Source organism: Hyla sarda, chromosome 4 (genome assembly GCF_029499605.1).
Source record: "Hyla sarda isolate aHylSar1 chromosome 4, aHylSar1.hap1, whole genome shotgun sequence".
NCBI classification, from domain to species: domain Eukaryota; kingdom Metazoa; phylum Chordata; class Amphibia; order Anura; family Hylidae; genus Hyla; species Hyla sarda.
In genome coordinates, this window is record NC_079192.1 from 75,656,534 (window position 1) to 75,669,528 (window position 12,995).

At 42.8% G+C, this 12,995-nt stretch overlaps 1 protein-coding gene across 2 annotated transcripts in view; it reads left to right on the forward strand.

Annotated features, from left to right (window-relative positions):
- Positions 1-11,984: 11,984 nt before the first annotated feature.
- Positions 11,985-12,995, forward strand: part of CDS2 (CDP-diacylglycerol synthase 2) — a 71,865-nt gene continuing 70,854 nt past the window's right edge. The window contains exon 1 of one of the 2 annotated variants that reach the window (XM_056571400.1): positions 11,985-12,217. In XM_056571400.1, the coding sequence (XP_056427375.1) occupies positions 12,167-12,217 (51 nt within the window). In that variant the 5' untranslated portion in view covers positions 11,985-12,166. The remainder of the gene's footprint in view (positions 12,218-12,995) is intronic. The other variant, XM_056571401.1, reaches the window with a different exon arrangement.

Sequence of the window (12,995 nt, forward strand, 5' to 3'; positions counted from 1 at the left end):
CCCTGTATTATTCCTGACATGGACAGAGGTGTCAGCAGAGAGCACTGTGGTCAGACAGAAAGGAAATTCAAAAAGAAAAGAACTTCCTGTGGAGCATATAGCAGCTGATAAGTACTAGAAGGATTAAGATTTTTTTAATTGAAGTAATTTACAAATCTGTATAACTTTCTGTCATCCATTGATTTAAAAAAAAAACAAACATGTTTTCCAGTGGAGTACACCTTTAAACATTAAAATTTTGGTGCATGTAGTTATAATTTTTTTAAAGTAGTAAAATAAAATACAACCTACATGAATTGGGTATCCTTCTAATTGTATGGACCTACAGAATAAATATAAGGTGTCATTTTTTCCGAAAAGTGCACTGCATAGAAACGGAAGCCCCCAAAAGTTACAAAATGGCATTTTTTTTTTATTTCACCCCACAAATAAGTGTTACATTATTGTTTAACCGCAGATTATGTTATAAAATAAGTGATGTCATTACAAAGTACAATTGGTGATGCACAAAACAAGCCCTTATATGGGTCTGTAGGTGCAAAATTGAAAGCGTTATGATTTTTAGAAGGGGTGGAGAAAAAAACGAAAGCGCAAAAACGAAAATTAGCCTGTTCTTTAAGGTCAACATTTTTTTGGTCCCCAAGGGGTTAAAGAAGATGTCCGCTGCTAAGAAATGTATCTCCTATCTGCAGGATAGTGAATAAATCGATCTGCTGTACAGGGCCCGACTCGGCCCTGGCTGAGCTGCTGTGTGTGACGTTTCGCAGGTCAACTGGTACAAACACTCCCCCTTCCATTCTTCTCTATGGAAGCGGCGGAGACACAGGAACGCAGTAAGGTTTTAGGGTTAACTTGATGGACTCTTGTCTTTTTTCAACCTAATGTAACAATATTATACTGTATGTATCAGAAATCAATCAGAATTCCATAATTCTGTATAATAATATTTACAATGTTACATTCAGATCTCATTAATAACCATACAATCTTGCTTCTCAACAACATACCTGACTTGTTATTATATTATGTATTGATATTGGATAAACATGTGAACCTCTCCAGAAAGATCTAATGCCCCTTGTAATGTACGTCATAATATGTCAAAGCCACTTTCCATGTTAAAGGGAACCTGTCAGCAGTTTTATAGCGGAGAGATGCATCAAGTTGGCCAGGCAGAGAGCAGCCGCCATGAGGACTAGTTACCCGTGTCTCGTAATTCATAATTCAGAGTAATTCATAGTGTGCCAGGATTGCGATGCCTGCATTGTTTTTATGCTGCCCGACTTCGGGCAGCATCAAACTGATGACAAGTTTTCTTTAAAGTAAAGGCTTCTCTATTTGCTACATATATATATTTTTTTTTAATACAGAAAAATATGTTTGTGTTAATAGTCTGGTCACTACCAATGTATCATGGATTCATAGTTATGACTGTCCCTCATTCATTGGCACTGACCTCCACCACCCACTGAGCCCTAAAAGTTCCTGTAAGCTGATGACACATTAACCCCTTAGGCTCCTTTCACACTATGAATTTCTCTGTTCACAAACTTCCGTCACATGTTCCGTCACTAAAGCTGCAAAACCCGGCCGCTACAAAACCCCTGAAGGCCGTGACTAAATTGCATTGCAGCCTATGGGGTTTTGTAACTGCCCGTTTGCACCCGTATATGCCCGTAATTCATTACGGGCGTTATACAGTGATGGGACATTGTGGCGGAAAAATTACTGCATGCCAGAAAGTTAAACAGATTAGTAATTACCTCTATTATAAAATCTTAATCCTTCCAGTACTTATTAGCTGCTGAATACTACAGAGGAAATTATTTTCTTTTTGGAACACAGAGCTCTCTGCTGACATCACGAGCACAGTGCTCTCTACCGACATCTCCATTTTAGGAACTGTCCAGAGCAGCATATGTTTGCTATGGGTATTTTCTCCTACTCTGGACAGTTCCTAAAATGGACAGAGGTGTCAGCAGAGAGCACTGTGGTCATGTTGTCAGTAGAGAGCTCTGTGTTGCAAAAAGAAAAGAATTTCCTCTGCCCGTGCGACTGTACCCTAAAAACACTACACTACACTAACACACAATAAAATAAAAAGTAAAAAACACTACATATATACATACCCCTACACAGCCCCCCTCCCCTCCCCAATAAAAATGAAAAACGTCTGGTACGCCACTGTTTCCAGAACGGAGCCTCCAGCTGTTGCAAAACAACTACTCCCAGTATTACCAGACAGCCACTGACTGTCCAGGCATGCTGGGAGTTTTACAACAGCTGGAGGGACCCTGTTTGGGAATCACTGGCGTAGAATACCCCTATGTCCACCCCTATGCAAGTCCCTAATTTAGGCCTCAAATGCGCATGACGCTCTCACTTTGGAGGCCTGTCGTATTTCAAGGCAACAGTTTAGGGTCACATATGGGGTATCGCCGTACTCGGGAGAAATTGTGTTACAAATTTTGGGGGGTATTTTCTGCTTTTACCCTTTTTAACCCCTTAAGGACCAAGGGCGTACAGGTACGCCTTTGCTCCCTGGTACTTAAGGACCAAGGACGCCCGTGGGAATTTCGGTCCCCGCCGCGCGCCGGGCGGGGATCGCGCCGGGGTGACTGCTGATATCTATCAGCAGGCACCCCGCGCAAATGCCCAGAGGGGTCATTAGACCCCCCCATGTCGGCGATCGGCGCAAATGGCAAGTGAATTTACACTTGCGATTTGCGCCGATTCCGGGTCATGCGGGTCTATGGTGACACCCACGATCCCCCTGTAGCGATAGGAGTGAGGTGGCAGGGTTGCCACCCCTCCTATCTCTGCTATTGGTGGTCTAGACGCGACCACCAATAGCAGATCAGGGGCGGAGGGGTTTACTTTCGGTTTCCCCGTCCTGCCCTCCCACAATAGGTGGGGCAGGACGGGGGAAACCGACAGGGACCGGCGCCGAAGATCCACTTACCCATCGGCGACGGCAGCGGCGACGATCAGCTGCGGCAGCGGGCGACGATCGGCGGAAGAAGAGGACGGCGACGCAGCTCCCTGGATCCAACGGAAGCCGGTGAGTTACTTAGCAACATCTGGAGGGCTACAGTCTGAGACCACTATAGTGGTCTCTAAACTGTAACCCTCCAGATGTTGCAAAACTACAACTCCCAGCATGCCCAGAGAGCTGTTTAGGCTTGCTGGGAGTTGCAGTTTTGCAACAGCTGGAGGTCTACAGTTTGAGACCACTGCAAAGTGATCTCTATACTGTGCACCTCCAGATCTTGCAAAACTACAACTCCCAGCATGCCCAGACAGCAGTTTGCTGTCTGGGCATGCTGGGAGTTGTAGTTTTGCAACATCTGGAGGTCCACAGTTTGGAGACCACTATGTAGTGGTCTCTAAACTATAGCTCTACAGATGTTGCAAAACTGCAACTCCCAGCAAGCCTAAACAGCAAACAGCTGTCTCTGCATGCTGGGAGTTGTAGTTGCGATCCCTCCAGCTGTTGCATAACTACATCTCCCAGCATGCCTTTCGGCGATCAGTACATGCTGGGAGTTGAAGTTTTGCAACAGCTGGAGGCACACTGGTTGGAAAATACTGAGTTAGGTAACAGAACCTAACTGAAGGTTTTCCAACCAGTGTGCCTCCAGCTGTTGCAAAAGTACAACTCCCAGCATGCACGGTCTGTCAGTACATGCTAGGAGTTGTAGTTTTGAAACAGCTGGAGGTTTGCCCCACATGTGAACGTACAGGGTACATTCACACTGGCGGGTTTACAGTAAGTTTTCTGCTTCAAGTTTGGGCTGTGGCAAATTTTTCACCGCAGCGCAAACTCCTAGCGGTAAATTCACTGTAAACCCGCCAGTGTGAATGTACCCTAAAAACACTACACTACACTTACACATAATAAAGAGTAAAACACAACATATACACCCCCTTACACTGTCCCCCTAATAAAAAATAAAAAACGTATTCTACGGCAGTGTTTCCAAAACAGAGCCTCCAGCTGTTGCAAAACAACAACTCCCAGCATTTACGGACAGCCACTGACTGTCCAGGCATGCTGGGAGATTAGCAACAGCTGGAGGCACCCTGTTTGGGAATCACTGGCGTAGAATACCCCTATGTCCACCCCTGTGCAATCCCTAATTTAGTCCTCAAATGCGCATGGCGCTCTCTCACTTCGGAGCCCTGTCGTATTTCAAGGAAACAGTTTAGTGCCACATATGGGGTATCTCCGTACTCGGGAGAAATTGCGTTACTAATTTTGGGGGCTTTTTTTCCTTTTACCCCTTATGATAAAGAAAAGTTGGGGTCTACACCAGCCTGTTAGTGTAAAAAAAAATTTTTTTTTACACTAACATGCTGGTGTTGTCCTTTACTTTTTATTTTCACGGGAGGTAAAAGGAAAAAAAGGCACCCAAAATTTGTAACGCAATTTCTCCTGAGTACGGAGATACCCCATATGTGGGCGTAAAATGCTCTGCGGACGCACAACAAGGCTCAGGAGTGACAGCGCACCATGTACATTTGAGGCCTAAATTGGTGATTTGCACAGGGGTGGCTGATTTTACAGTGGTTCTGACATAAACACAAAACAATAAATACAGACATGTGACCCCATTTTGGAAACGACACCCCTCACGGAACGTAAGGAGGGGTATAGTGAGCCATAACACCCCACAGGTGTTTGACAAATTTTCATTAAAGTTGGATGGGAAAGTGAAAAAAATAAAATTTCACTAAAATGCTGGTGTCACCCTAAATTTTTCATTTTCACAAGGGAAAATAAAAAAAAGCCCCCCAAAATTTGTAACCCAATTTCTTCTGAGTAAGAGCATACCCCATATGTGAATGTAAAGTGCTCTATGGGTGCACTACAATGCTCAGAAGAGAAGGAGCGCCATTGGGATTTTGAAGAGAAAATTTGTCCGGAATTGAAGGCCACTTGTGTTTACAAAGCCCCCATGGTACCAGAACAATGGACCCCCCCCCATATGTGTCACCCCATTTTGGAAACTACACCCCTCATGTAATGTAATAAGGGGCGCAGTGAGCATTTATGCCCCACAGGTGTCTGACAGATTTTTGGAACAGTGATCCGTGAAAATGAAAAATGTAATTTTCCATTTGTACAGCCCACTGTCCCAAAGATCTGTCAAACGCCAGTGGGGTGTAAATGCTCACTGCACCACTTATTAAATTCTGTGTGGGGTGTAGTTTCCAAAATGGGGTCACATGTGGGGGGAGTCCACTGTTCTGGCACCACGGGGGGGCTTTGTAAATGCACATGGCCCCTGACTACCATTCCAAACGAATTCTCTTTCCAAAAGCTCAATGGTGCTCCTCCTCTTCTGAGCATTGTAGTTCGCACGTAGTGCACTTCAGGTCCACTTATGGGGTACCTCCATACTCAGAAGAGATGGGGTTACAAATTTTGGGAGGTATTTTCTGCTATTAACCCTTGCAAAAATGTGAAATTTGGGGGGAAACACACATTTTAGTGAAAAAAAAAATTTTTTTTTTTACATATGCAAAAGTCGTGAAACCCGTGTGGGGTATTAAGGCTCGCTTTATTCCTTGTTACGTTCCTCAAGGGGTCTAGTTTCCAAAATGGTATGCCATGTGTTTTTTTTTTGCTGTTCTGGCACCATAGGGGCTTCCTAAATGCGACATGCCCCCCGAGCAAAATTTGCTCTCAAAAAGTCAAATATCACTCCTTCTCTTCGAAGCATTGTAGTTCGCCCGTAATGCACTTCATGCCAACTTATGGGGTACCTCCATACTCAGAAGAGATGGGGTTACAAATTTTTGGGGGTATTTTCTGCTATTAACCCTTGAAAAAATTTGTAATTTGGGGGGAAACACACATTTTAGTGAAAAAAAAATATTTTTTTTACATATGCAAAAGTCGTGAAACACCTGTGGGGTATTAAGGCTCACTTTATTCCTTGTTACGTTCCCCAAGGGGTCTAGTTTCCAAAATGGTATGCCATGTGGGTTATTTTTGCTGTTCTGGCACCATAGGGGCTTCCTAAATGCAACATGCCCCCCAAAAACCATTTCTGAAAAACGTACTCTCCAAAATCCCCTTGTCGCTCCTTCGCTTCTGAGCCCTCTACTGCGCCCGTCGAACACTTTACATAGACATATGAGGTATGTGCTTACTCGAGAGAAATTGGGCTACAAATATAAGTATACATTTTCTCCTTTTACCCCTTGTAAAAATTCAAACATTGGGTTTACAAGAACATGCGAGTGTAAAAAATAAAGATTGTGAATTTTCTCCTTCACTTTGCTGCTATTCCTGTGAAACACCTAAAGGGTTAAAACACTTACTGATTGTCATTTTGAATACTTTGGGGGGTGTAGTTTTTATAATGGGGTCATTTGTGGGGTATTTCTAATGGGAAGACCCTTCAAATCCACTTCAAACCTGAACTGGTCTCTGAAAAAAAGCGAGGTTCAAAATTTTGTGAAAAATTGGAAAATTGCTGCTGAACTTTGAAGCCCTCTGGTGTCTTCCAAAAGTAAAAACACGTCAATTTTATGATGCAAACATAAAGTAGACATATTGGAAATGTGAATAAAATAAAAAAATATTTTGAATATCCATTTTCCTTACAAGCAGAGAGCTTCAAAGTTAGAAAAATGCTAAATTTTCAAATTTTTCATCAAATTTTGGGATTTTTCACCAAGAAAGGATGCAAGTTACCACAAAATTTTACCACTATGTTAAAGTAGAATATGTCACGAAAAAACAAACTCGGAATCAGATTGATAACTAAAAGCATTCCAGAGTTATTAATGTTTAAAGTGACAGTGGTCAGATGTGCAAAAAACGCTCTGGTCCTAAGGTGTAAAATGGCCTGGTCCTTAAGGGGTTAAAAATGTAAAATTTTTGGGAAAACAAGCATTTTAGGTAAAAAAAAATTTTTTTTTACATATGCAAAAGTCGTGAAACACCTGTGGGGTATAAAGGTTCACTTAACCCCTTGTTACGTTCCCCGAGGGGTCTAGTTTCCAAAATAGTGGATTTTTTGGGTGGGTTTCTTTTTGCTGTCCTGGCACCATAGGGACTTCCTAAATGCGGCATGCCCCCAGAGCAAAATTTGCTTCCAAAAAGCCAAATGTGACTACTTCCCTTCTGAGACCTGTAGTGCGCCAGCAGAGCAATTTTCACCCCCATATGGGGTGTTTTCTGAATCGGGAGAAATTGGGCTTCAAATTTTGGGGGGTATTTTCTGCTATTACCCTTTTTAAAAATATAAAATTTGGGGGAAAACAAGAATTTTAGGTCAATTTTTTTTTTTTTTTTACATTTGCAAAAGTCATGAAACACCTGTGGGGTATTAAAAGGCTCACTTTATCCCATGTTACATTCCCCGAGGGGTCTAGTTTCCAAAATGGTATGCCATGTTTTTTTTTTTTTGCTGTTTTGACACCCTAAGGGCTTCCTAAGGCTAGGTTTCCACTTGTTTTTTTTTCTGGCAGTTTTTGAGCCAAATTCAGAAATGGATCCATAAGGGAGGAGAAGTGTAAATCTTTCCTTTATATGTCCTATTTCTTTTGAATACATTTCTGACTTTAGCTCAAAAACTGCAGTGGCAGTATTCCAAAAACTGCCAGAAAAAAAACGTGGAAACCTAGCCTAAAGGTGATATGCTCCCCAAAAACCATTTCAGAAAAATGTTCTCTCCAAAATCCCCTTGTCGCTCCTTCCCTTCTGAGCCCTCTACTGCGCCCGCCGAACACTTTACATAGACATATGAGGTATGTGTTTACTTGAGAGAAATTGGGCTACAAATACAAGTCAACATTTTCTCCTTTTACCCCTTGCAAAAATTCAAAAATTGGGTCTACAAGAACATGTGAGTGTAAAAAATGAAGATTTAGAATTTTCTCCTTCACTCTGCTGCTATTCCTGTGAAACACCTAAAGGGTTAAAACACTGACTGAATGTCATTTAGAATATTTTGGGGGGTGTAGTTTTTTATAATGGGGTCATTTGTGGGGTATTTCTAATATGAAGACCCTTCAAATCCACTTAAAAACTGAACTGGTCCCTGAAAAATATTGAGTTTGAAAATTTTGTGAAAAATTGGAAAATTGCTGCTGAACTTTGAAGCCCTCTGGTGTCTTCCAAAAGTAAAAACTCGTCACTTTTATGATGCAAACATAAAGTAGACATATTGTATATGTGAATTAAAAAAAAAAAATTTTTTGTAATATCCATTTTCATTACAAGCAGAAAGCTTCAAAGTTAGAAAAATGCAAAATTTTCAAATTTTTCATCAAATTTTGGGATTTTTCACCAAGAAAGGATGCAGGTTACCACAAAAATTCACTACTATGTTTAAGTAGAATATGTCACGAAAAAACAATCTTGGAATCAGAATGATAACTAAAAGCATTCCAGAGTTATTAATGTTTAAAGTGACAGTGGTCAGATGTGCAAAAAACGCTCTGGTCCTTAAGGCCAAAATGGGCTAAGTCCTTAAGGGGTTAAGACTTGGATAAATGAAATGATCGTTTCCTAGAGTGCTACCTGCAGTGCTACCTGCAGGTGGCAGCATCACCCAGTACTGAGACACATGGGAGGAGACTGTAGTCAGGAGGAGTTGAGTATATTATATAGTAGGAGGTGGGATTCACAACATAACTAGCATTTTAGCTGAATATTCAGAGCCGGGATGTGTGTTTACTTTGGTAATATCTGTAATTCTGATCACAATGTTACCTGTATTTTTAATCATTTTTACTTAGGCTTATTCTGGTTTCACATCTGCATCAGCGCTCCATTTACAGAATCAGTTAAAATAGCATGGCATGAGCAGAGATAAAAAAAAATAAACTGTTCGCTTACCCTGATGACGCCGCTCTCCCTGCTCTGCTGATAATATTCTGTACCTGCAATCAGGACCACCTGCAGGGTGTTCAGGGGACCACAGGAGTGGTGAGACAGCGTGTCATCAGGGGAAGTATAGGGATGGACTGAGGTGAACCACCAGTGCTGGATTGGTGAGGTGAGTGCAGTATAGTTTATTATTTTCTAGTTGTGGCAAGTTGCTATTTTTTTAATAAAATCTGAGAACATCTTTATAGGAAAACTGTCACCAAGTTCACCCACACTAAATCCAATACACTGGGTTATAGTGTGGGTGAACAGGAATCCAATAAGGGGTCACTTACTTTTTTCCCTCCCATTGCCGCTGAGTTATGTCCTGGTAAAGTTCCGTTGTTTGTCCCCAGCATCGTGCTTCATGGCGGGGCCCCTGCCGGCTGTCATCCTCTGTTACGTCCTAAGCTCGCCCCCTTTCATAGCTTAATCATTGTCTTCAACTCAATGTCCTAGTAACATGGGGGGAGATTTATCAAAACCTGTGCAAAATAAAAGTTGCCCAGTTGCCCATAGCAACCAATCAGATCACTTCTTTCATTTTTGAAAAGGCCTGTGAAAAATGAAAGAAGCGATCTGATTGGTTGCTATGGGCAACTCAGCAACTTTTCCTCTGGACAGGTTTTGATAAATCTCCCCCATGGAGTCTCATGCCCCCTGAGCGCAGCGAGCTGTCTGCGGGGCACATGCGCCTAAAGCTTTCAACCTCTCACTGAAGCCTCGCAACTCCCGACTTCCGAGTGTAGCGAGGGACGGGCGCATGCGCAGTAACAATGGCCAGAGCTCTCTCTTCGTACGCCGTAGGAGTGGAGTTGAAGGCATAATTTTTCTAAGTAAGGGGGTGAGTTTAGGACGCGTCAGACAGCCGACGGGCGCCCCACCTTGTAGGGGACAAACAACTGAACTTTACGGGGGCATAACTCAGCGGCAATTGGAGGGAGAAAAGCAAGTGACCCCTCATTGGATACCTGTTCACCCACACTATAACCCAGTGTATTGGATTTAGTGTGGGTGAACTTGGTGACAGTTTTCCTTTAAGGGCAGGGTCACACAGGGCGCATCCACAGCCTATTTCCTTCATCAGATGCGCCGACAGCAGTCACAGAGGGACTGCAGAGAGAACACCTGGCTGCGGGCGGGTAGCTCTGTGTGTCTGCTCCTAGCAGCAGATTTCAACAGCGGGAAATCTGCCACTACGAGCGGAAACACAGAGATACCTGGCCACAGCCGCTGAAATAGGCTGTGGATGTGCCCTGTGTGACCCTGCCCTAAAGAGAACCTGTCACATGGAAAATGCAGCATTTTCTGCAGGCATCGTGTTATAGTACTGAGAGCTGATCAGATTGATGCATAGCAATGGTCTCCAAACTGTGGACCTCCAGATGTCCCCCCCCCCCCAGAAAAACATATTTAATATGTATAGCTTCAGTTTTTTTCAACAGTGATTTTTAATGGCTACGTTGTGTTGATTTGCATACATTTTAAACTATTTTTGCATCGAAACATATATATTCTTTTACAAATGTTATGTTACAATAACTGATAATGTATCTGTTATTTCACTGGACAATAAAAACTGACCCCATCGCCTTCTATGACCGAACGGAGTAACCTAGTGACTTAATTTGCCACATATGCGCTCCTTTCAAAACAAAGGCGACTGCGCATTTGTGGGTATGTTCACATGATGGAATTTCCGTGCGGAATTCCACAGCAGCAGCGTCCTAATGGGATTCTGCTGCGCTGTGCACATGGTGGAATTTCTGCAGCAGATGTTTCTGCTGTGAAATTCCTGATTCCGGAGTCTGTAGAAAGATTAGACACGTCACGTTCATACGAAAATGAGATGTGATAATAACGTGTCCGTCATTTTGCTGGAAAAAAAAAACATGGTCAACCGTTTTGGTTTTCTTTGATCAGCAAAATAATGCAGAATAAAAAAGTATGCAAACGTACAAAGCACTATAGACCTGAATGGGCATGTTAACGGACACTCTATTGTCCATTATTCAAGAAAAAATAATGGGGGAGGTTCTCAAAAAATTTTGCACCCAAAAAAATTAATTTCGCTCCAAAATGTTGCCGCGAAAAGTATCGGCCACATTTTCAAAGAGCTTTGTGCCGCGGTTTACACTGTTCACATCAGTTTTGTAAAAGTGGGCGTGTCCTCGTATATAGTCTGCTTAATATGATATTTTCAAAGGGGTGAGAGTCCAGTTTACAAAAATTTCACACCAGCTTTTCGATAGTATAGAAATCACAGAAATGGTTGTAGTTTTGCTTTTTTCTTCTTATTTTATTATAAAAAAAAATAAAAAAATAAAATAACAAAAATAAATAATTATTATTGAAACATTTTATTTAAAAAAAAAATTATATATATATTTTTTATTTTTATTTTTTTTTTTCTTGGTCACTGCTCCTGCACTCACATTTAAGCTAAGAAATGTTTTATTTATACAGTTATCACTTGTCTGGGCACTAGTAACCATGGAATATTTTGTGAGATGAGATGTTTCCGCCAGAATTTTCCGGTATGTAAAATTTGGTTCAAAAATCGAATTTTGATGCCAAACTCGCCAATGTTGGCGCAAAAAAAAATCAAATATGGCTGCAAAAAAAAAAAATAATAATAATTGGGCACGAAAAAAAAACAAAAGTGGTTCAAAAATGAATTTTCACATATTTTCAAAGCAGCACAAAAGACCTCAAAATGTGAGGAGAAAAAAAATAAAAAGGCGTGAATAATATCGCTGGAACAGAAATGATAACAGCACTTTTTGAGAATCTCCCCCAATATATCTGTCAACGTAGTCAAGTGTTTCCCAACCAGGGTGCCTCCACTGATGCAAAACTACAATTCCCAGCATGCCAGCTGTCTGGGCATGCTGGAAGTTGTATTTTTGCAACAGCTGGAGGCACCCTGGTTGGGAAACACGGTCCTAGCCTAAATTAGTGTATACTGGATATCTGAGGGTCTAGCGGCTTCTTTAATCTATACCGAGAACATGACGTCATCACACAAGCAGGCGTGGCCTCCCGGGCAAGGGGCGTGGCTATTGTAGCGGCCGCGCATTCTGCGCGTGCACGCGCTTCTTCGTCAGCCAATAGGGGCGTGGTTAGGTTCCCCGGCTTCTGTCCAATGGGGTGCGGGTGAGGATGTCTGCGCGCGCAGCAGGCGGAGGAGGCAGCAGCAGCAGCAGCAGATCTGTACGTCAACACGGGCCGAGGACATCGCTGTGTACCGTACAGTCATAACGGAATACAGCGCTGAGGATGACGGAGCTGAGGCACAGGGGGACCGGGGAGCAGGAGATGGATGAGAAGGTAAATGGAGGAGGAGGAGGCTGCACTGGGTCCTCAATGGATGCATGCACTGGGTGACATACAGTACCGACTGTCACAGCATCCCTGGATAGGGCTTGGGTCACATGACGCGACTTTCAGACATGACACTTTGTTTACCTCCCTGGAGGACCGGAGCTGGCTCTGCTGCATCACTGTAGTATACCATGGCAGTGCATAGAGTTCTGCTGTGTGTGTAAATATATATATATATATAATCAGTGTTTCCCAACCAGGGTGCCTCCAGCTGTTGCAAAACTACAACTCCCAGCATTGAAAGTGGAATTCTGCTTGAAAATTCCGCCGTGTCAACATAGCCTAATAGTAATGGCATATTGTTAGGACGTTGTTTCCCAACCAGGGTGCCTCCAGCTGTTGCAAACTACAACTCCCAGCATGCCCGGACAGCCTCCGGCTGTCCGGGCATGCTGGGAGTTGTAGTTTTGCAACAGCTAGAGGCACCCTGGTTGGGAAATAGTGATATGTGTGTGTACGTACCACAAAGTGTCAGCTCTGTCATTATGAATGAATATTTCATACCCGTCTGACTATAGTTAATCTAGAGAGATCCATAGAAGACCACGCTGGAGCATGTAGTGCAGCAGTGACCGCTATATGGCGAAACCGAGGGTGGTCTTACATGGAGACGGTGCAGTCTATGTAAAGTGGAGCTTTAGAGGCCACCTAATCAAGGTAGGATGGGCTATTACTTTGGGGATCAGCTATGGGACCCCCTGAGGACTTGACAGGAGGGGCCACA